Source organism: Rhynchophorus ferrugineus, unplaced genomic scaffold (assembly GCF_030347505.1).
Source record: "Rhynchophorus ferrugineus isolate W39M unplaced genomic scaffold, kcgeb_rfMv2 rfM3, whole genome shotgun sequence".
Taxonomy (NCBI): domain Eukaryota; kingdom Metazoa; phylum Arthropoda; class Insecta; order Coleoptera; family Curculionidae; genus Rhynchophorus; species Rhynchophorus ferrugineus.
This window is the reverse complement of record NW_027472582.1, coordinates 65,889,501-65,912,542: the sequence shown is the minus strand read 5'-3', so window position 1 is coordinate 65,912,542 and position 23,042 is coordinate 65,889,501. Positions and strand designations below refer to the sequence as shown.

At 30.8% G+C, this 23,042-nt stretch overlaps 2 protein-coding genes across 5 annotated transcripts in view; one reads left to right on the top strand and one right to left on the bottom strand.

Moving 5' to 3' along the window:
* The window catches only part of Ccapr2 (cardioacceleratory peptide receptor 2), a 121,968-nt gene that overhangs the window by 816 nt on the left and 98,110 nt on the right, over nt 1-23,042 (bottom strand). The window lies entirely within an intron of this gene.
* LOC143192702 (uncharacterized) lies at nt 1,296-22,256 on the top strand. Its single transcript, XM_076398197.1, has 18 exons — nt 1,296-1,533; nt 1,596-1,711; nt 3,897-3,987; nt 4,235-4,417; nt 7,269-7,639; nt 7,696-7,764; nt 9,112-9,206; nt 10,596-10,852; nt 11,216-11,385; nt 14,157-14,328; nt 16,434-16,549; nt 16,678-16,768; nt 16,867-17,052; nt 19,295-19,671; nt 19,723-19,791; nt 20,545-20,639; nt 20,698-20,954; nt 21,825-22,256. Exons 1-18 carry the CDS (start codon nt 1,368-1,370, stop codon nt 21,983-21,985), a joined length of 3,042 nt encoding a protein of 1,013 aa, XP_076254312.1. The 5' UTR covers nt 1,296-1,367; the 3' UTR covers nt 21,986-22,256.

Below are 23,042 nucleotides of genomic sequence, written 5' to 3'. Positions count from 1 at the left end.
TATATATATATATATATATATATATATATATATATACTTTCAAGTTTGCCCTTGTATTTAACATTTAAAATCTTGTTATTTTCAAATTCTAAATTCCATCTTCATATTTGCTTCCTTACCAACATACTTATTTCACGATAGATGTTCTTTAGTTTAACCTGTACACAAGGAAAATAGACTACAGAAATATATTAAATTAATTACAGAGGTAACAGTATCGAAATAATTATAAATGATCTTTTTTTAAATACATTTCAATAATCTCACAGTAGCGAAATATGAATAAAGCTCCCTATATATAAAATATTCCAATGGTGTGAAAAATATAAAAGATGATCTTCAGATACCACTTAAAAATGTTGATAATGGTAAGATAGAATATAAATTTGGTTACTTTTAATTTTTTAGTAATTGTTTTTATGAAGGAAACTCTTATCGTTGGATAGTATCTCCACGGATTGCAAATATTGAAGAAAATCATGAAAATAATGAAAGAAATGTCAGGGTTAATTCGTTTTTTCATTTTACACCTATTAAATCTAAGGTAAAATACTATTAAACTATACTACTAATTAAAACAAACCAAACAAATTATATTAAATATATTTATATTTCAGTTGCCCTGCAACGTATTTAAGGTGAAATAATATGTAATAAATCCTAATTACATGTATAGTAAAGAGCTTGAACTTTTTCTATTACACCCCGATCGTTTTTTTAGGCTTTGTAATCATTAAATAATTAAAATTACTTTTTATGTGGTTTGCTATTATTAATTTCTTTTAAAAATGTTAATTGTTTTATATTGTATTTAGGTTTTGTAGATTTGATGTTATAGTGGAAATGCTTTAAATCTTTTAAACGTTTATTATTTATTGCCCTATATTAACATTTATCAATCAACAGATCAATTACGTTAATTATAAATCTAGTATACTATAAAGTAACTACTAAACAAACATTTTGAGAGAACTCTGTCAAAATTGATTATGTGACATTTCCGTCAAAATATTGGAAGAAATGCAAAAAACCGTTAAAAATTCTTTTGTTAGTACATCTTATTTCGGTAGAATTTTATTACTATTTTTATTTCAGGCAAATAATTCTATTTCAATTTTAATAGTTATATCACCAATTTCTCGGATAAATTGTAATTTAAATTTATGATGTAGATGTGACACTGTATAGTTTATTAATTTTTAATTAACGTGATAAAAGTTATTGATGTTACTATAAAAGATATATTTATCAAGTTTTGTACTTTGCACAGTTATTAATATTTGATTACAGTCAGGCTTTAATGGCATCTTTTGTTTAATAGTTAACGAACAATTTCGAATAATAGCAGTAATTCTCTAGGCACAAACATGATATTATTTGGAGTTATATTATTAACAATTTTATTAATTGCTATAGATCGTTATAGATCTATGAGAAATTACCTTAGATGCAGAAAAATGTGTTCTAAACTCAAGATTGCTGACGGAGATTTGTTTATTATTGGTCATTTATTGGAAGTTACATGTTCTCTAGGTAGAAGTGTAGAAATGATATCATTTGATATATATGATATTGGTGTATATACTAACTTTTAGAACAAATGTTTTTGTTGTTAAGAAGATGGAGTAGAACTGAACACATGAAACCAATGTTTATTGGTAGGATTGGACCTTATTTGTTTCTAAATACTGCAGATCCGGATATCATTGAGGTAAACTATGTTAAATTCTTATATTAATGATGAATAAAATTTATGTTATAATGAGATTAAATTAGTAATATCATTTATAGCTGGTTTGATAAATGATTTAAAAAAAAGGGAAATATGCTTCCATATTAACAAAATAAAATTTATTTACATTTTTAAAAGTAATTCTCACGGTTTGACCATATTATTCCATATTATCATCAAGACGGTTACTTAACTGACTCAAAATTCTTCAGTGCTGTTGAGCTGAATTATTTTGCTAGTTGCCCCTTGTTGGATACATCTAGAAAGATGACGACTGATGACGCAGTTTTGCGACCTTTTATAAGTGGCTGATGAATGGTTGCTAGGACGCTAGTAGTTTGTTGAAGGCTTGAATATTTGGTACGGAAACTGAATTGTTCATTAGGAATTATGTGGTGCGCGTCAGTGAAGAGGGTTAGAGCGTGTAATATCGCTTTTTCGGCAAGTTTAGACCCTGAGAAGTATTTTTCGTGAAATAACTAAGATTCGGGGTAAGGCGGCGATGGTAAAAAGTCCCTAAATATCAATTTACAAATGTGATCAACAATGGTCGTTGGTCCAATAAAAACTCTCTAATAATTAAGTAGATATTTTGGATTTTCAACAATAGATATAACGCATCTAACATGGCACTAGATTATTTAAGAAATTACTGGAGTAGTATCTGGTATATAATGTAACGAGTTATATTTTTTCAATTAAAAATATGTGTTTTTATCCTTATCAAATTCATAACTTCATATACATGAAAGTCCCTTACAAGGCGATAAAAAATATATTCAAGAGTTCCGCAAGGTAGTTTACTGGGTCCAATATTATATCTTCTATCTACCCCCACAAAAATTACTACTGTAGCAACATACGCAGATGACACAGCAATTTTAGCATCTCATGAAGATCCGGTTACAGAATCACTGAACCTACAAACCCACCAACAAATACAACTGTGGTTGAAGACATCGCCCATTAAAGCCAATGAAATAAAATTCACCCATATAACTTTTATCCTTCGTAGAAAAACATGTCCACTAGGAAATATCAATCATTGTCAACTAACCCAAGCAGAGGATGTTAAATATCTTGGTATGCATTTAGATCGACGCCTAACCTGGAAGAAGTACATACTCGGTAAACGGAAACAACTTGGACTTAAATTATAACAAATATATTGGCTCATTATGCGCAAATCCAAGTTATCATTAGATAACAAGGTACTGCTCTATGAGTCTATACTCAAGCCTATTTGGTCATATGGAATCCATCTATGGACACCCATAGCAAATTTAATATATCCATCATTCAACGGTTCCAAAATAAACTCTTACCTGCCATTGTTGATGCTCCGTACTATGTTTCAAATGAAGTGATACAACGCGATATTCCTCTAGAACCCATAATGGGTGTAATTCAACGTCCTGAGAATAGGATTTAGTCCTTCAAACGGTTCAATAACACTATGTAATAGTCGTTGTTGTTGGTCCTTCCTTTTTCAAGGTAGTCAATCAAAATTATTCCATGTGCGTGTGCAATCCACTCGGATGACTATCGATTAGACTTCGGAGTGACATGATGGAGCCATGTTTCGTCCATTGTCACATATCGACGCAAGAACTCGGGTTTATTACGCTTGATCATCTTCAAACACTACTCCGAATTACTCATCGTTGTTTTTGGTCAAAAGTGAGTTCGCGCGGCACACTTTTGCGGATTTTTTAAATGTTTTCGTCGATAACAAAATCTTTTGGGCGTCTACTACCTTCATTGTCTTCTGTGTTGATTTCTCCACGTCTAAACTTAGCATACCAATCCTTGATGGTTGATTTTCCTAGGGCAGTATCCGGAAACTCGGCATCAAGCCAAGTTGCTTCACTCAAAATGCTATAATTCACAAATTAATGATCCGACGGCTGTCAAATTTATACACGCATCTTTTGATGGTTAGGGCTAACTAAAAAACATTTAGATTTAATTCTAGTAGCGTCATCTATGTGTCAGGTTGGGGATTTTTCACTTGACCTGTTATATAATATAAATATAAGAAATACTTATTGCCTATTGGGCAGATAGTGTAACCATTAAGAGTAATAAAAAAAATCTATAGACGAAAGAAGTCCTAACAATAAATATTATTAAAAATTATTACAGCACAACTATTAATTTTTAGGATATTATATCAGCATCCAAACATCTGGAAAAATCTACTTTATACAGATTTCTTGACCTTTGGTTAGGAAAAGGATTACTAACGAGCACAGGTATGATGATTTTAATATAATACTTGAAACTCATTTTTTGCTAATTGCTAATTTTTTAAATTTTTTTCACAAATTACTGTGTTGTTTCATTGTCTAGTATATTTCAAATATCAGTAATAATAAATTATTATATAATGTGATAATTGTTTATTCTTTAGTTTTCAATATTTGACATATGTGAAGGAAGATGATTAAAAACATGGAATAGTTAACTATAACTAACGGAAGAAGCGTTATTCAATTTTAGGAACCCTGTGGCATACAAGGAGGAAAATACTTACGTCTGCATTTCATTTTTCGATTTTACAAAATTTCATAAGTATATTTAACGAAGGAGGTGATAAATTGGTTGAAACTATAAAACAGGACTCGAAAGATTCTGTTGATGTTGTACCGTTAGTGTCTGATGCCACTCTACATGGTATAAATAGTAAGTAAAATATTAAAAACCTTCACTAGTAATAGTAATTTGTTTCCACCTTTTCCGTTTAGACAGTTTTAGTGATAAACAGTGGTTATCATAGAAATCATGCATTAAATTTATTTACTTGATTATGATACGAATTTAAAATATGAGTAACAATATAGAGTAATACATTCTAGTAATTTGATTAGCTAGTTTAAATATGCATTATAGATACCTGTAAAAAAATTTGTTGGGAACGCATTTGATTGATTCTTATATAGATTTCAACACGCAGATACTTTACGTGACATCATAGCACCACGTGATTAACCCCTGATGACAGACTGATACATATTTTTTTAAATTTAATTATTACATTGTTACTAGTCGCTTCCGACTAACCTACAACTTTTCTTTATGATAACTTAAATTTAGGTATATAACTAGGAGGAACCATCGGCTCTATCTCAGTATCTGGTGAAATAATGTTTATACATGTCACTGCTGTATTTTTTATTATATGCACCTCAGTACACAACACTACACACGATGGTTTCATGTGATTCTCAGATGGTTTGATTCTTTTAAGTCTGTGTCCTGCTCTGGTGGTATCCAAAAGTTGCAATACTTCAATATTCTCACAGAATGGAGTCCTTTCTCATGCCCCCTTGCAATTCTCTTGATTTCTTGACTGACTGTCCTGTAGTATTTGGGTGCGCTCACAATACTTCTCAGGTCTTTGTTAAATTTTGTATTTTGTTTATGTCACTCTTTGCAGAAGATCCCCATAATTGAACTCCGTATGTCCATATAGGTTTTAGTATTTGCTTATATAATAGCAATTTATTATGTACTGTTAATTGTGATTTTCTTCCAATTAGCCAATACATTTTCCTATATTTCAATTCCAGTTCTTCTCTTTTCTTCTTTATATGTTCCCTTTTGCATCCAGATTCATTCCGAGATATTTAGCGTTGTTGTTATATGGAATGTTAGTATTATGTTATTGGTGCTTGTACGGTCTGATTGTAGATGAAGTGCACATAAACATATTTACTATCGTTAATTTTTATTTTCCAAGCTTGTGTTCAATTATTTATATTGTCGCTTGCCTGTTGTAATTTTCGTGTAGTTTCTTCGCTATAGTCTCCGACAGTTATAATCGCAGTATCATCAGTAAATGTAGCCATCGTAATTTGGTATATCACAAGTGTAGAGTAGATAAAGCATTGGCCCCAGTACATTTTCTTGTAGTACACCTGCTTTAGCTTCTTTTTTTGTAGTACTTCTTCTTCTTTATGTTTAACTCTAAACATTTTGGCTGTAATGTAAAATTTTAGTAGTTTGGTGTGTTGTTTTGGTAACATTTTCTGTACTTATGCAGATTGTCGTTACGAATATTCCATGAAGCATCAACAATACGTAGGAGTATCTACGTTGTTCTGGCCTAAAACCAGGCGGTGGAATACATGACGCATACCTGGTCGCGGAGACTTGCCCTGGAGTGACGGATTGTGTGGGACTACCTCTGGGCTTACCAATACACTAATCCGAAACCAACTCACAGTTGGCGCCTGTGGATCGCTACTGCTACTGCATTAACTTTGGGGATATGACACCCGCAAATCGGGCAGCCGTTATTGGACTCGAGAACCCGGCGAAATAGCAGATAGTGAAACTAAACGACGGACGTGGTCGTTTTAGCCTAGAAATGGGGGAGGGTCTTCTTTCTCTATGGATTTAATTATTTCTAACAAACCATGGAGCTTTTAAGATTCTCTTGAGGAGCTTATTTTAGAAAACTTGAAGCCGTTTCACCTGGTTGGGTGTAACAAACTTGAAGTAGATATTAGATCCGTAGAGGAGTACGGACCGAATAAACATCTTGTAAAACAAGCAATTGATGGCTTGTATATATAAATCAGCAAGTAGTCCCATATAGAAAGACAACCACATATCTCGGCACAACCCTTGATGTTAAACTCTGGTGGAACCTTTAAGAATAAATGTGAAGAACTCTATTAATAAATGGTAGGACTTAACAGTTTTTATGTAGGTTTTTCACGAAATTTACAATCCATGACTCATGAAATCGTTTAAACTTGATATTTAAGTTTCGCAACATTGAGTTAATATTTTTCAAATATTACTAAGATATCGTGGGGCAAAAGTACCGCTACTATTTTGCGCACCATCTTGGTTATGAAACGTTTAGCTCAGTTTCGCTTTAACCATTGTGTTGTGTAGACGTCCGAATTTATTATGGATAATTATACATCACAAGAACGAGCAGAAATAGTGACTATATTTATTAAAAATAATCGTTCCATTATTGGCACTCAGCGGAAATTGTTTTGTGGGACTTTTTCCGCACGTCGTACGTGAAGATTATGTTGTTAACAGATGTCATTCTTGCGTACAACGTTTTACAGGGGGCAATTTCAAACATATTTTGCTAGTTGTATATTCTTTTGCCGAATGGCCGATGTGATGTGTAAACCGCGGAGGAAATATCAGTATTTAAAAAAATATCTATATATCGATTTCGATAATTTTTAAAGATATCGATATGATGTCTAACAAAAAATGTCGATATTTTTTTTAAATATGGATATTTCTTTACTCCAACCCTATTTTCCCACGAAAAATTCATTTGATGACCAAGGGAAAGAAATCCCAAAACAAAAGTTCGATACTCTGCTTCGAAAAATCTATCGATCTTTTTTCAACAATATTTCGAAAAATATCGACCCAAATATATCGATATATTAACCAAAAAAAAACGACGATGAATATTAATATTTTTTGGGATCCTTTAAAGCAGATACTGTTATTGTATTTTTAATAAGATTAACCTTGTTCTTGTTTATTTTAGGTACATCGATGGGGGCTAAAATGGAATCCATCGAAGGTGGAATTGAGTACAAGAATAATGTGGGAAAAATTACGTATTATTCTGCCTGGAGGTGTGTAAGACCTTGGTTATTTAACAACATATTTTATTACTACTTTACGTCTAACGGACGTAAAGAAAGACAACTCCTGCGTTCGTCACACGCTTTCATCGATGACTTGATCAAACGGAGGGCTGCTGGTTTCCAAGTTTTTGACGTTGACAACGAAATATCATTCGGACAGGGTAGGAAGAAGTTGGCCATGCTAGACTTGCTGTTGAACGAGAAAATTAAGAACAACGCCATAGACAACCAAGGTATTAGGGACGAGGTTAACACGTTTGTTTTCGAGGTACGATTTGTGTTAATGTTTTTTTTTTCGTATTAGATGAACTTCGTTATTTGTAGGGCCACGACACCACTGCTTCTAACTTATCTTTTATGTTGATGCTTTTGGCTTGTCATCGTGATATTCAGGTAACACAATAAAGTTGCAATTTACGAAATTAAAATATATTTTGATGAGATTGTTTCTTATATTATATTGGCGCAAGGAGATTTTTAATATTAATTATTTCGAAACAGATATTAGTTAAGTTGTTACGAGGGTATATGGTCATGCATATATGCTTGCAGAATCGTTTTTCTTCCTTTTTGGTCTTCCAGGCGGTCATTTTCCATCGACATCTAAATCTTTACTTTTAAATTATTGAAAGCAAAACCATAGAGTAATATAGAAAAAAACCCATTAGAGGTCTCTTGAGAAAAATATCGCTACATCCAATATCTAGATGGGGTTATAATTACCCATTCAAATAATTTCATTGGTCAGTTTAAATCTCCATTATATGCAGCTGTAAGGAAAACATTTTGATGTGAATAATTTGTTCGATAACGTTTTGACGTCACGTTTGATTGACCTATGAAATTTAAATTGAAATTTAAATAAAAAATAATTTAATTTCGGAAATAAGTTATTTAAAAAAAAATACAATAATAAAACGGAAATATAAAATCATATACAAACAAAAAAGTTTGATGCGTGGTAAATACAATTACGATATAAATAATTGGACACAAGCTTGGAAAATAAGAATTGATGAAAGTAAATCTGTACATGTGCAGTTCACCTATAAACAGACCGTACAACCACCAATGACATTAAATAATTATATCATTCCATACAGCAATAACGCTACATATCTCGGAATGAATCTTGATGCAAAACTTCACTGGAAGGAACACATAAAGAAGAAAATAAAAGAACTGGAATTGAAATATAGGAAAATGTACTGTTTAATTGGAAGAAAATCACAATTATCAGTACATAATAAATTGTTATTATATAGGCAAATACTAAAACCTATATGGCTATACGGAATTCAATTATGGGGATGTTCTGCAAAGAGTAACAGCCAGTCAGTCAAGAAATCAAGAGAATTGCAATGGTTTTTCAGTTCTTCAAACACTTAATGTTGCAAGAATCATCCACACAGTTGTAAACGTAAAACTTACACACTGTAGAGGCATTGTGAAGTAGTTCAAGTTTGAATCAATTCTACATTTTCCTCCCTATTCCCCCGAACATGAGTCTTGTGATTTCTATCAAACTTATAATAGATTGGGAAAATATATTAGACTTAATGGCAACCATATTGAAAAATGATGTGAAGCTTAATAATTGCTTTATTTTTGTTTGTACCCTACAAGTACGTTATAACCATCTCGGTCTACCCTCGTATATTTATAAAAATATATTTTTAGAAGCGACATATTTGTAAAAAATATTAATTGAATCTGCACATAATCTACTTAATTTTATAGGATCAAGTATACGAAGAATTACAACATATTTTGGGTCCAGAGTTATCCAGAGAGCCTACATATGCCGATTTGCAAGAAATGAATCTCATGGAAAGGTAAGGAATTATTGGCTATTGATTCTCCATTAGTAGGAAACGCTTTTATATATTACAAAGCGAATAATAGCTTTTATCGAACCTTTTAATAAAGTGGAATAAAATTCAAATGAAATGGTTTCTTATTTGATTTTTCTGATTTAATTTATTTTAATTGATGATTTTGATGTAGAATTATTTATTATACAACTTAATACATTTCTATAGACCATTGCTAAATTGTTATTATTAATAGTGCTGTATAATAAATATAAGACGATAATAAACCTAATTATGAAAAGTATAAATCCTTTTTTATGCAAAATATAAAGTTGGCGTAAAAATAATTTCGGTTTTTGAGGCCATACTATAGCGTGCCTAATATAGTTGTTTACTCAATCAATTTTACAGTGACTGTGTAAATGCCATTAATGAATACACAACATGTATCATAGATTACATTTTAAAACATGAACTAAATTATCTTATATTTAATCCTACATCTTTGGTTCTTATACGTCGCTGGTCGCTAAATCTGATTCTATACGACATTTGACTATTAAATAACGTTACTGACGTTTTTATAGAAGATTCACCAAGAGCAAATGTCAGCTATTTCTTTTGAATGCAGTGCCTCTCGCTTTTATAAATAAGTTTTGTTCACATTAGAATTGTTTCAATGGCTTGCCGTAAATATATCAGTGTAACAGTTGAATAACGAACTGATGTGGAAAGACTATTAAAATTTGAAATTTGAATCTACTACGGCCCTGAAACAAAGCACCAACCCATTGACTAGGAGAACTTGACAGAGAGCTACGAGAGTTCGAATGAGCTAGTACAATTTTAAATCAATGTTTGATTATCTTCGATATTTATGTTATTATCAAATTATCAATAGACATTAGCACCTTTACGTTCTTGTTCAATTTCTTGAATAAAAAGTCAAAATATCCTGAGTTTGTTTCTTGCAAACCATGAAACAAATCCAACATTGTAATCAATAAAAGTGTGTAAGAACTCAGTTGAATTCAGAGTTTTAATATTTTATGATCGATCAATGCAAACAACAAAATTTATACTATTCACACAGCTACTCTCAAATTACATCTTACAGTTTCACAATATTGTCATGTTATAATTATACCCTTATATTATAATTAAACTATAATGTGTCATATCATATATATGAATATTTCAACACTTTAGGATTGAAACTTAATAAAAAAGTTATATTGTCTTTAAAAGAACCTGAAAACCGAAAATAAAAGTCGCGAACTTTTGATAGCTTGATTTTTCAATTAAAACTTCCAGGCTTGATTCGAAAACGCAGCGTTAAATTGCTTTTATACTCCCCCTCACCAGAATTAAAAATGGGGTTGATATTAGGATCATTTCTTACATTTTCAGGTGCATCAAAGAAAGTTTAAGGTTGTACCCTAGTGTCCCTTTTATTGGACGTATAGCCAGTGAGGATATTGTTACAAAAGCTGGAATCATACCGAAAGGATTATCGATTAACATTCACATATATGATGTCCATAGGGATCCTCAATATTGGCCAGACCCAGAGACGTTTGATCCATCTCGGTTTTTACCGGAGAACTGTCGGAACAGGCATCCGTATTCGTATATACCTTTCAGTGCGGGACCAAGAAATTGTATAGGTAAATTGATATAGTCCTTCCAGTTAAAAAGCCAATGCACGTCATAGATGATGTCTAATTTACTGCCGATTTGCTGCAGTTTGTACAAATGCATGTACAAAAAAAAATTCGTCTTAAATTCGGAGCAGATTCTTTTTCTCACTTTACCCTAGTTAAAAAGAGACAGAATGCTGTCTGATGCATCGGAACATGTAACCTAATCAATGTGTAAAATTTGCTTTATGATTAAAAATTCAAGTTAACGAATAAACTTCAAGCTGACGTCATAAATATTAATGATTTGCATTGGCTATTTTGTTGAGTTGACTATATAGTGGCTTTAATTATTTTATAGACATTACTATTATTAACATTATGTTTTAGGACAACGATTCGCTATCTTAGAAATTAAGTCGATTTTATGTAAAATATTCAAGAACTTTATTTTGGAACCGATTGATACCCCAGAATCTCTGGTACTAGTTCAAGAGTTAACTTTAAGATCCGTTAATGGTATAAAAGTTAAATTTGTACCAAGAATAAATAAGAACAAATAAGCCATATTTTATTTATGCATTATTTGCTTTTATATAATTAATTGTTTCATTGTGAAAAATTGTATATTACTGTGATTAATAAATAGTACAATCTAAAAATCGTCTATGGTATTCTTCATTATGAATTCCTCTAGTAGGACTAAGTTGTTGTTGTGAGCTATTCATTTCAAGAAGCTCGAAATATTGGTCGATAATACAGCACTTATTCAACTCATACTATTCCGTAACCACCATATTCACCTGATTTAGTTCGATTAGTACTTTTGTCTGTTATATAAACTGAAAAAACTGTTCTGCAATAGAATTCAACAATTATTTGGAAGATTAAAATGAAAACGTTAGTGTAAATATACTACTTTAAAGAATATAAAATAAAATTTTAAAAAATTATATCTTTTTGAGAGTAATTGGATTTTATTACAGAAAAACATCTCTGAGGGTATATGTCATATATCATCTCATATTTTGGGTATATATGGCCTGGTGTGTATAACACGTCAATTGAAAAGTCCCCAGCCTACCATAGTAAAACACCTTTTTCAACATAATTCCCTTCAAGGGTGATACACTGATTATAGCGACCCTCCTACTTTTCGATACCTTTTTTGTAGTACGATTTGTTTTTTTGCTTCAAAATAGGCCTCAGTTTCGTCGATCAGCTCTTCATTCGACGAAATTTTTTACCAGCGAGCATTCTTTTGAGATCTGAGAACAGGAAATAGTCGCTGGTGGCCAGATCTGGAGAATAAGGTGGATGATCAAGCAATTCGAAGCCCAATTCATGGATTTTTGACACCGTGTATTGTCTTGGTGAAGCAGCACTTTCTTTTTCTTCACATGCGGTCGTTTTTCCACAGAGCATTCTCATACACAAATATTCGTGAATGATATGATGTACACGTTCAGTTGATATCCTGGGGCAGTGTCCGGAACCTCGATATCAAGCCAATTTTTTGCTTCGACACACGCGAAATTCCTTTTTATCCATTTTTTTCACAATAACAAAAGTTTCTTCACTCAAAATGCTATAATTCACAAAATAATGATCCGACAGCTGTCAAATTTATATACGCAATTTTTTAGCATTAGGGCTAAGTAGAAAAACATATGGATTTAATTCTGGTAGCGCCATCTCTGTGTAAGGCCGGTACTTTTCAATTAACCTGTTATATTAGGCTGGGAAATATAATGAATAATATGTCTGAACATAATGGTTTAGTTTATGTTAAAATAGGATTGTCCCGGCAGAATTGTTTGTTTTCCAGTAAGTAGCACTTCTTTCCGTAAAATAAAATAGAAAATTTTTAAGTAATGTAAACTGGCGCAGTCGGTAAGTTTCTAGATCATAATCATTTAAGGTAATTAATTTAAATGGAAACAACTTACTTATGAATAAAATCAGCATATCATTATAAAGAAAAGACGAGAACTTGATGTTGGATTGGCAATTCGTGCAAAAATATTAAAGTGGAATATGCAAGACAACAAAAGTATTGCTCACAGTCACCAAAAGGGGATATTAGAAGTTCAGTTGCTCAGCCGTTGATTATTGGAATTTGGGAAACCATTTCGAATAGGCTGTGCCATGTAAATGAGGCTAAAAACCATGCAATTTGGAAGATCATTATATTTATTAAAATATAAATAAAATATATAGTATTAAAACCGATTGAATGAACATATATAGTATTTTTATCAATGAAGAAGATGATGATTATATGTTCATCGCGAATTTCCAACACTATTTTATTGACTTACCAAATATAATATAGATATATAGCCATGAGTGATTACTGGTTGTTTATAGACTTCAAAAGAAAGATCAGGAACAAGAGATTTTGCTTCAATGATGAAGTAATTGATGAAGTGGTGTCCTATTTTGAAAGCAAACACATCGCAAAACATTTTCGAAGCCGGCTTGGTGGCGCAGTGGTAAATGCGATGGGACGATCCTCCTAATGTTGCGATAGCCGCGGGTTCGAATCCTGCTGGGGCATGGTCGTAAATTTATGTTTGTGATTGTTTAAAATTTGTGAATATTCTAGGCAAGAGTATAAAATCCGACAAGGAAAATGATCCCAGTCACGCCAGTAACCTTCTGTTCGTCTTCTGGGATGATTTCTAAAGTTGGTCATTCGCCAGTCGGTAGACTTAATGCTGAGGACCGTTGTTCGGAGCCCACGTTAAACTTTAGGCCCAGTCCAGATAAACCCATAGTTGGTAAAAGGAGACTTTAAAATATACATTTAAAAAAAACGAATAAGTCGGCCTAAAGTTTGTCCGAGACTAATTGAGTGATGTGCTATAATAAAAAATATATAAAAACTTATATTGACAGTCGATTCCCTGTTTATTATCAGCAATTTATTTTTTCGTCACAAATTTTCTACACTCACATTTGAATGATTGATGAACTTTCTTTTACGGTAATTAATTAGACATAAACAAAGTACCAAATATTTTTACATTCCTGCAATTATTGCAAGTGTTTCTAAAAGTCTGTTCTAAATAAACCAGCAATTACGTCACTGTGTTTTTTTTTAATTTCAATCAAAATGTATTGAACAACAGAAACATTGTTAAACCAAGATTATTAAATGGGTTTCATCAATTAACGAAAATATTTTGATTGGTAACCTTAAATCTCGAAACAGTATTGATAAATTTAATGTATTTATATTTTTACTTTCGTTGTAAACAATTTTAATATAATGAAACATCAGTCCGAATCAGCGCATAAAAAAGACGGTTCTCACTAAGTGCGTTAGATAAAAATGATTTTACTTTACATCCTAGTTTTACTGGTTTTAACTATTGCCATTTATAATTTTCAAAACATTAAGGACAGGATACGATTTGTGAAAATGACATACAAACTAAAATTTGCCGACGGAGGCTCTTTTCTCATAGGGAATCTTCCACAACTTACCAGTTCAAAAGGTATTTATTTATAGTTAATAAGAAAGACAGTAAATTTATTATTTTGATAAAAATAGTCAGATATAGAAACGGTGGTAATGTTCATTACTAATTCCTTACCTGCATATTATTTATGTCTTAGTATACTATTTCACATTGTTTTTTATCATTTTATTACGAAACATATATATTATTAAGCACAGATGGTTATAACAAAAATGATTAATATTTATAATAATTATAATTTGGATTTTCTTGAATAATTTTTTTATGTATATATTTTATGTATATTTAACAACAAAATACATCGCTAATGACTCAATATTTAATAACCATAATATTATAAGTTACCCACTTAGAATGTACTCAATATTTTGAACAAAAATTAATTTTTATTTTATGAATATGTTTAGGTCATTATATCAATAATTAAAATATACAGAACTCTTTTTTACACACTTCTTTTATACTATATCTTGCACAATGGTTATTAAATTTACTACTGTGATTTAAAAATCATAATATACACAACCTGTGCTGGTATTTAAAGGTCTTAAAGACCATTCATCAAATTCGAAAGATTAGAAAAAACACTGGCATAAATGAATTTTTTTACTATTTTTTTATCACACTAACATACGATATCACATAACATTTTAACTAGTTTTAACATATTGTTTATTATATTTAAATATTTATGAAGTTGTTATTTGTTAGTAGTTTAAATATTTGCAATATTTTACTGACTTACGGACAACAATAAAAATAATACCTTATAATAATACTCTAATAATTAGGGCGTAGAAAATTAATATATTATTTGGTTTAATTTTTAACTCAACTTAACAAGCTCACTCTTAATAAATGTTTATCTTTAAGAAGTAAACAAAACATATATATTGTAGTTTATCAAGATAATATACATATTAAAATTTTGTTTGTTATATTTAATAATGACGTTGATATCGAAATGTTGAAATCGAGCATCTCAATTGCGCATATTCTCATTGCTGTATCTATTGTGAGACTTATTATCACTATTATGAAATAAAATTAAATGAAAATGCTTATTTTAAAATGTGATGTAATAATCTATCATATTGCCGCTAATTATATTATAACTATATTTATCGGTATGGCAAAAATTAATTTCGGTTTTCAACAAAATAAAGTCAAATCAATTTTACATATAGTGCCCGAAACCTTTTATATCATCTTGTTTCTATGTCTTTTCATTCAATTTATTTTTATAATTAATTAATATTATTCTTCTCTTGTTCGTTTCTCCATCTCATGTACAATAAAAATGTAGTATACATATCCTCACAGCTTGAATCGTAATCATACATTCTGGACCATTGCATATTTAAAACCTGTTAAGGTATATTGAGCAAAATGATCTCAAGGGACAACGACCATATGCCGATTTAACTATCTCTCTATATCTCTGCATAATGTTAATATATTTTGCTTGAATTTTCTATTCATTAATATTTTTCATACTGATTATTCATTTTGACCTTATAAGAAAACCTTTCAACGGTCGTCAACAATTCATAAATTCACGTTGAAATTTTGATATGTTGGACAATGTATTCACTTCATAAAAAATTAGCTATTTTTAAGTTTTAACAGTATTTTTACGTCACAAAAATTAAAATGAAATATTTCATTTTTATTTTAATATCTACAAATAAAGTTACAGATATCATTATAAGAATGAATGAATGTTTTCTTGATAACCCACCATTTTTTTGTTTAAACTATTTTTTAAGGATTTCTTCTTTTTTTAAAATATTTTAAAGACTCCTTTTTACCAACGCGGATTTATCTGGACTGGACCTACACTTTAACGTGGGCTCCGAACCACTTTAGAAATTATTGCAGGAGACGTCCGGTCTTACCCAGCCTGGTTACTGGCGCGACTGGGATCATTTTCCTTATCGGATTGTGCACTCTTAGCTAGGACAATCACAAATATTAAACAATCATAAACATAAATTTACGACCATGCCCTAGCAGGATTCGAACCCGCGACTATCGCAACAATAGACGGACCGTTCTGTCGCCCTTACCACTGCGCCAATCAAGTCGGATTTTTAAAGATTTATTTTTATTTTTTTTAGAAAAACTATTTAAGATTGTTCGAAAATGGAATAACAGCGAACACTTGAAACCAATGTTCGTTGCCCAAGTTGGTCCATATATGGCTCTAAATATTATTGATCCCGATATTATTGAGGTAAGATGGTCAAAGTAGAAACATTGCAGTTGCTAACATTTAATTGCAATTAAATGTTATAAATATTATTATCTCAATTTTCTCGAATATACATTTTTAATAAAAATTCATTTTGTTATAATCGTTAGGCCGTTATATCCAGTAATAAAAACCTGCAAAAATCTCTTTTGTACACATCTCTTGGACCTTGGCTTGGACAAGGATTGTTAACAAGTACAGGTACATTGACATAATTATTATAATGTTTTTTCATTATATATTAATAATATGCTATTAGACTGTTTTACCGGATAATATATATATCAAATTATTTTCAGGAAATATGTGGCATACTAGAAGGAAAATCCTTACACCAGCATTTCATTTTTCGATTTTGCAAGGTTTTATAAGTACATTTAATGAGGCTGCTGATAAAGTGGTTAGGGATATAAAATCTTGCGGCTTTAGAAAACCGATAAACGTTGTTCCGTTAGTATCGGAAGCCACCCTGCATGGTATAAATTGTAAGTACAAAACAAGATATTTTAATATTTGAAACACTTACTCTACTTTACCTTAATATCTATTAGATGGAATAGAATGGATAATCATAGTGTTAAAGAAATAATCATAAACATCAAGGCAAATTATCTTCTGTCTTTCTGCTACACATTCCTGCGATTTAAAATAAATACAGGGATATTTAATCGGTTAATAAAATAAAAAAGTTTCATGATGAATGAAGTTTTCAATACTAGGAATAGTTACTACTCTATGAATAGTTGCAGTAAATGTGTCAGGCTAGAAACCAACAGTGTACGTTTAGCAATAAAAACTCTTAACAGTAAAAACCTTCTACAAAATTAACTTTCTGCTGCTAACCACAGCAATAATAAGTTGGCTAAAATGGCTTGTTGTTATTCTGTTCTAAGAGCTTCTGTGGTGCAGAAAACGAAAAATATAATTAAGAAATTATTTATTTTGTAAATAATAGTATATGTCAGACTAACAAAAGTTTATGCGGTTTATTTCGCTTTAATTTATTGATTTAATATACGTTGTCCATTGGTTGCTTCCATGTTGCTGTGATTTAGTAGACTTCTTCCTTGTTTTATGGTGAAATCTTGGATAACTTCGTGGATTTATTGGAGTTTGAGTTCATCGTGTAGTTCTTCGTCGATTAGGACGTGATAAGTGTTACAACTTTTTGTGTTTTAGTGTTTTAGTGTTTTAGCTGCGTTGGATTACTAGTCGGTTAGATGACCTAATACAATCTCATCATTTCAAGTCAATCTAGGCTTTATTATTAACCAATAAATCAATCACTTTACAAGAACAGTTGTTTAGTTTAGTCTAATCTGATCCACTGATGATATGGTGTTTTCAATTTAATCCAATATAGACATGAATATTGAAGTATTTCGCTAATTTTGATTGCAGAATTGGACATTTCTTATTGCTATAGTTTCGCTATAGCTTTAGGAAGATGATGAGATATTGAACGTATGTCCAACTTTTCCTTCTTCCAATCAGCGTTGTAGAGCAGATACAGGAGTTGTCTAAAAATAGTGTCCTGCGGAACTCCAGCCGAAACAGGGTTGAATGTTGAGGCAAATCCTTCGTACGATATACTTTTTTTTCAAAGATCCTAAAATCTTACGATCAGTCTTAAATACCATATCCGATGAAACGCTTGGAAGATGTCTAGGAATGTTGCAGGCCAGTATTATTTTCCATTCGTTTCTTTCTGTTTAGTCCTTTCAAACATATTCTACAATTAAGAATATGATTTTATTCTTCGTATAGCTGTTAATGTTTTTAATGGTTTAGTACATTTTGTATAATGTGTGTTATGTCCTCAAAGGCTTGAAAGCATCCAAGGATAATAGCTCAAATATTCCATTTACATGTCGAAGATGTAATCTTTTTTTATTTACTCTACTTTACTAGGAATGTTGTTTTTTAACTTTTCTTGATATTACAATTTTCGATTATTAGAAATTTCGCATTTATTTACAAGCAAAATGCTGATTATTTAGTATTTACGATAATGTTGCTAAATCCCTTTATTTTCTGAATCAATATCTACTAGGTAAACTATATTACAAGACTAACATTCACATAATTACCTTTTAATTTTTGTAACTTGAGTAATAGTTAAAAGTTTTGTACTGGTATGGAAATGTGTCCAAGACAAAGTCTTAAAAAGCATAATATATTTCGCCCAGTGGAAATCTCAGTGAGGTTATTGGATGAATGATGCTAGATCATCTGCTATCCGACAAAGGCTTTTACATTAAATTTGAAATGGTACTTTTCAAGACAGATCACCGATTGGTTGAGACTGAAAGGAAATTATGTAATTCCAGAACATGTGTAAAAAAATTATAAGTCAAGGCACAAATATTGCTGTGAATTAGTGTCTAATTTTTTTTAAACACTTTGTTGTGTACTATTTATATTCGAACCATTGTGCTATCTTTGTCTGAATATATTATAAACATCATAATCTTCTAAAGTTTTGAGTAAAAAGTTGGTCAAATCTTCACTTATTTTATCACTTGCAGAATGAAATGTTAAAAAATGCACTTTAGCAGTAAGGAATAAACGATAGATGGTACATAATAATATTTCACCGGTGGCGTTGATTGATAAATCTTTGGTTTTATGAAAATTTGTTGTGATTTTACATGCACTGAAAGTATTGAATATGTCATTTGTATTTAAATATAGTATAATTATTGAAAAAGGATGGACTCATTTTAGGTACGTCTATGGGATCTAAAATGGAGAGAATCGAAGGTGGAGTCGAATATCAGGAAAACCTTTCGAGACTCTCCGATTCAGTGGCCTGGCGATGCCTAAGACCCTGGCTATTCAACAACATCTTCTACTATTTCTTCACTTCCAAAGGTCAAACCGAAAATAAACTGATCAATTCGTTACATAACTTCGTCGATTCAGTGATAAAGAAACGAGCAGCTGGTTTTCAAGTATTTAACACCGAAGAGGAAACGGTCTCTAAGTCTGCGTACGGTAAGAAGAAGCTGGCCATGTTGGATTTGCTGTTGAATGATCAGTTGAGGAATAACTCAATCACTAATCAAGGAATCAGAGATGAAGTTAACACTTTTGTGTTTGAAGTTAGTTGTGTTATTCGTTTATGACAATAAGCAATGTTTATTTCCTTTCAGGGTCACGATACAACTGCAGCTAACTTGTCTTTTACGTTGATGCTTCTAGCTTGTCATAAAGATATTCAGGTAAATTTTTATTACTGATTTTTCTCATCGCATATACATACATATTATATATACTTTATCCAAACGGCACACACTAGCACCCATACCGAAGTGGTAATGGTTATGTGACACTTATCCCAGCATAGGTTAGACTCTATGAAACTCATCGATTTCTTATAGAAATCGGAGGAAATTTTCTGTATTTTCTCCTGTTAAGGAATTTCTTAAGTTTTGCAATCCATACATGGCTCTAATCTCAGTCGTGGACAGTCATCCAGTGTGTACTAAACTGAAGTAAAGGCAAGGTGACAAAGTCATCAAGTGCATATATACAGCATATATATTTAATATCAGAAATAGACATAATCTTAATTAAGAAATATTGTTTATTGTCGTCCATGACCTTGCACCATGTGTTTGTTTACTTCAAATATTTCTATCCATGTTGGTGTGGTCTAGAAATCAATTTTTATTTCGTTTTATAAATATCCAATCATATTTTGATAAAAACGTTCATTTTATCATATGAAATTATATAAGGACGTATAATAAAGCGCAGTCTATTTATTATATGTCATTCGAACTAAGAAAACTTTAATGAAATTTATGTGATTGAGCAATTAATTTCAGTGAATTTTGATTGCTCCAATTTTTCATGTAAATTTCAAGTTTCATGTAAAAAAAATATGTAATATCCGTCACTTCAGTATTTTATATTACTTTGATAAACATTAACGATAATTTCTCTATATAAATAAATATATTTTATGTAAGAATGAAGTATTCGAAGAAATATGTCATATACTTGGGCCAGACTTGGATAAAGAACCAACCTATGCTGATCTCCAAGAGATGGCTTTAATGGAAAGGTATTTCGAATTCAATGGTAACAGTATGGTTGAAAACCAATGACTATATATGTTGCAGATGTATCAAAGAAAGCTTAAGACTTTATCCAAGTGTCCCTCTCATAGGTCGTGTAGCAAGCGAGGATATAGTCACCAAAGCTGGAATTATACCAAAGGGTTTATCTTTCCACGTTCATATATATGATGTGCATAGGGACCCGGCATTATGGCCTGATCCGGAGAAGTTTGATCCTTCACGGTTTTTGCCAGAAAACTGCAGGAATAGACATCCTTATTCGTATATACCATTTAGTGCTGGACCTAGGAATTGTATAGGTATGTAATTACATATAAATTACTTCCTTAATTAGAAACCGCTTGTTTTCTATCTTTAAGATATCTTTTTAAAAGTCATTTCTGTGATGTCTATAATAAAACTTATTGTGATATAAAATAATATTAAATACTACAATTAGCTTGCAGCGTTTTACAAAATATCGCGTCATTATTGCAGCATTATCTTGCTTTCTTTAACAATTTTGTATATTTTAGTACAAAACCATTTTGTGAGATTTTCTTATATGAGAAAGGTGCTCTAGAAAGCCATTATATTTTAGTCAAAATTATCCTCTATTTTTGCAAATGTTTTCAACGTAGTTGGTGCATTTTATAAGTGATTGGTATAAATGACAATGTTCAGTGTTTGTAAAAATTGGAGGAATTGCATCATGGGAATTCCTTCCAAACAATTTTAATTATATAAATAATTAGAATAATTGGATTTTTTAACCATCTAAATAACTGGAAATTGACGGGTCAGCCAAAATTAGGTATGAAATTGACTTTAATTTATTATTTTTATTTTATTTTAATTTCTGATCTACTGCGTCAGTGACTAAAAAAGAAAAGATCCTTGTATATTCTTCCCTAACGTAAAATATCTTGAAAAGAATATCAGCGAAAACAGTCAGTTTGTTTAGTCGAATCATAAACATATTTGGTGGTCAAGAAGTATTAATTGGGCACTTCATATTTCAGAGATGTTCATTTCTCAGATTTCTGTTCAGTTGTTTTTGATTTTTTTACTAAAAAACACTACGAATGAATTCCACCATCTAATAATTAAAGATTGATTAATCGAGATAATTGTTAATTGTACTTTTGTCCACTAAAATATAAAAGTATTAATGTTTGGCATTTTTTTAGGACAGAGGTTTGCAATGCTAGAAGCGAAATCCATCTTATGTAAAGTGATTAAAAACTTCATCTTGGAACCAGTTGATACGCCAGATTCCTTAGTACTTGTACAAGAATTACTGTTAAGATCAGTGAATGGTGTCAAAATCAAATTTGTACCAAGATATTAACGAATTAAAGAAGACATAGTATATCTGCAAAAATTAACGCTTATTTTTTGGAAATTTACAATGAGTAATTGTTGCTCTGCGACATGGACTTTTGAACCTTTATATTTACAATACTTTTCTGTTTACTTCTAGATTGTGATATTTTTGTGACCATTATTAATAATGGTACTGATTACACTCCGAATTTAAATTTTTTCCATAATTGTTTATGTTAGATACACTAATTGCTTGCCGATAGCGGGTTTTAAACATAAATATAAAAATACTTATTAATCATTGTTCTATTATTTACATATTTTGAAGAGTTTGGCCTCCATCGCAATTTTATAGTTTTTTCTTCATTGCAGTGTTTTTTGTAGTCGCGACTACAAAATATTTAGGTATAGTATATTAAAAATTTTAGCATATTAATTTTTTATTAAAATTGTTTCATTGGATATCCACAGATATATGAACAAAACAGAGCGCAGGGTGAAACAATTGAATGATAGGTAGAATAGAGAAAACACTCTAACATATATAAAACAGTAAAGCAGAGAAACATATAAATTATATATAGATGAAAAAATTATATATAGTAAAACAAAGCCATATATACGAGACAAATAATAAATGGAATATTGGATATAAAATAAATTATAAAAGAGGGTACTAAATGAAGGATGGTAGATTTATTTCTCTCAGATAGCTAAAGGGATTATCTCTGTTATAAGGTGTGAATATTTTTTTAATAAGTTTGCTCTTGTCTCATATGTATAATTCATGGAATTTACAAGATATAGTGTAAAGAAGTTTATAAAACTGAGTGAGACTATCACTGTCGATGTTTACCAATATCAAATGAATAAACTTTTTTATTATTATTTAATTATTACATTGTTACTACTCGTTTCCGACTAACCTACAATTTGTCTTTATGATAACTTAAATCAAGGTATATAATTAAGAGGACCCATCGGCCCTATTTCAGTCTCTGGTGAAATCTTTATTCATGTCACTACACAACACTACACAAGATCAGATGGTTTGATCCTTTTGAGTCTCTCTCTTGTTCTGA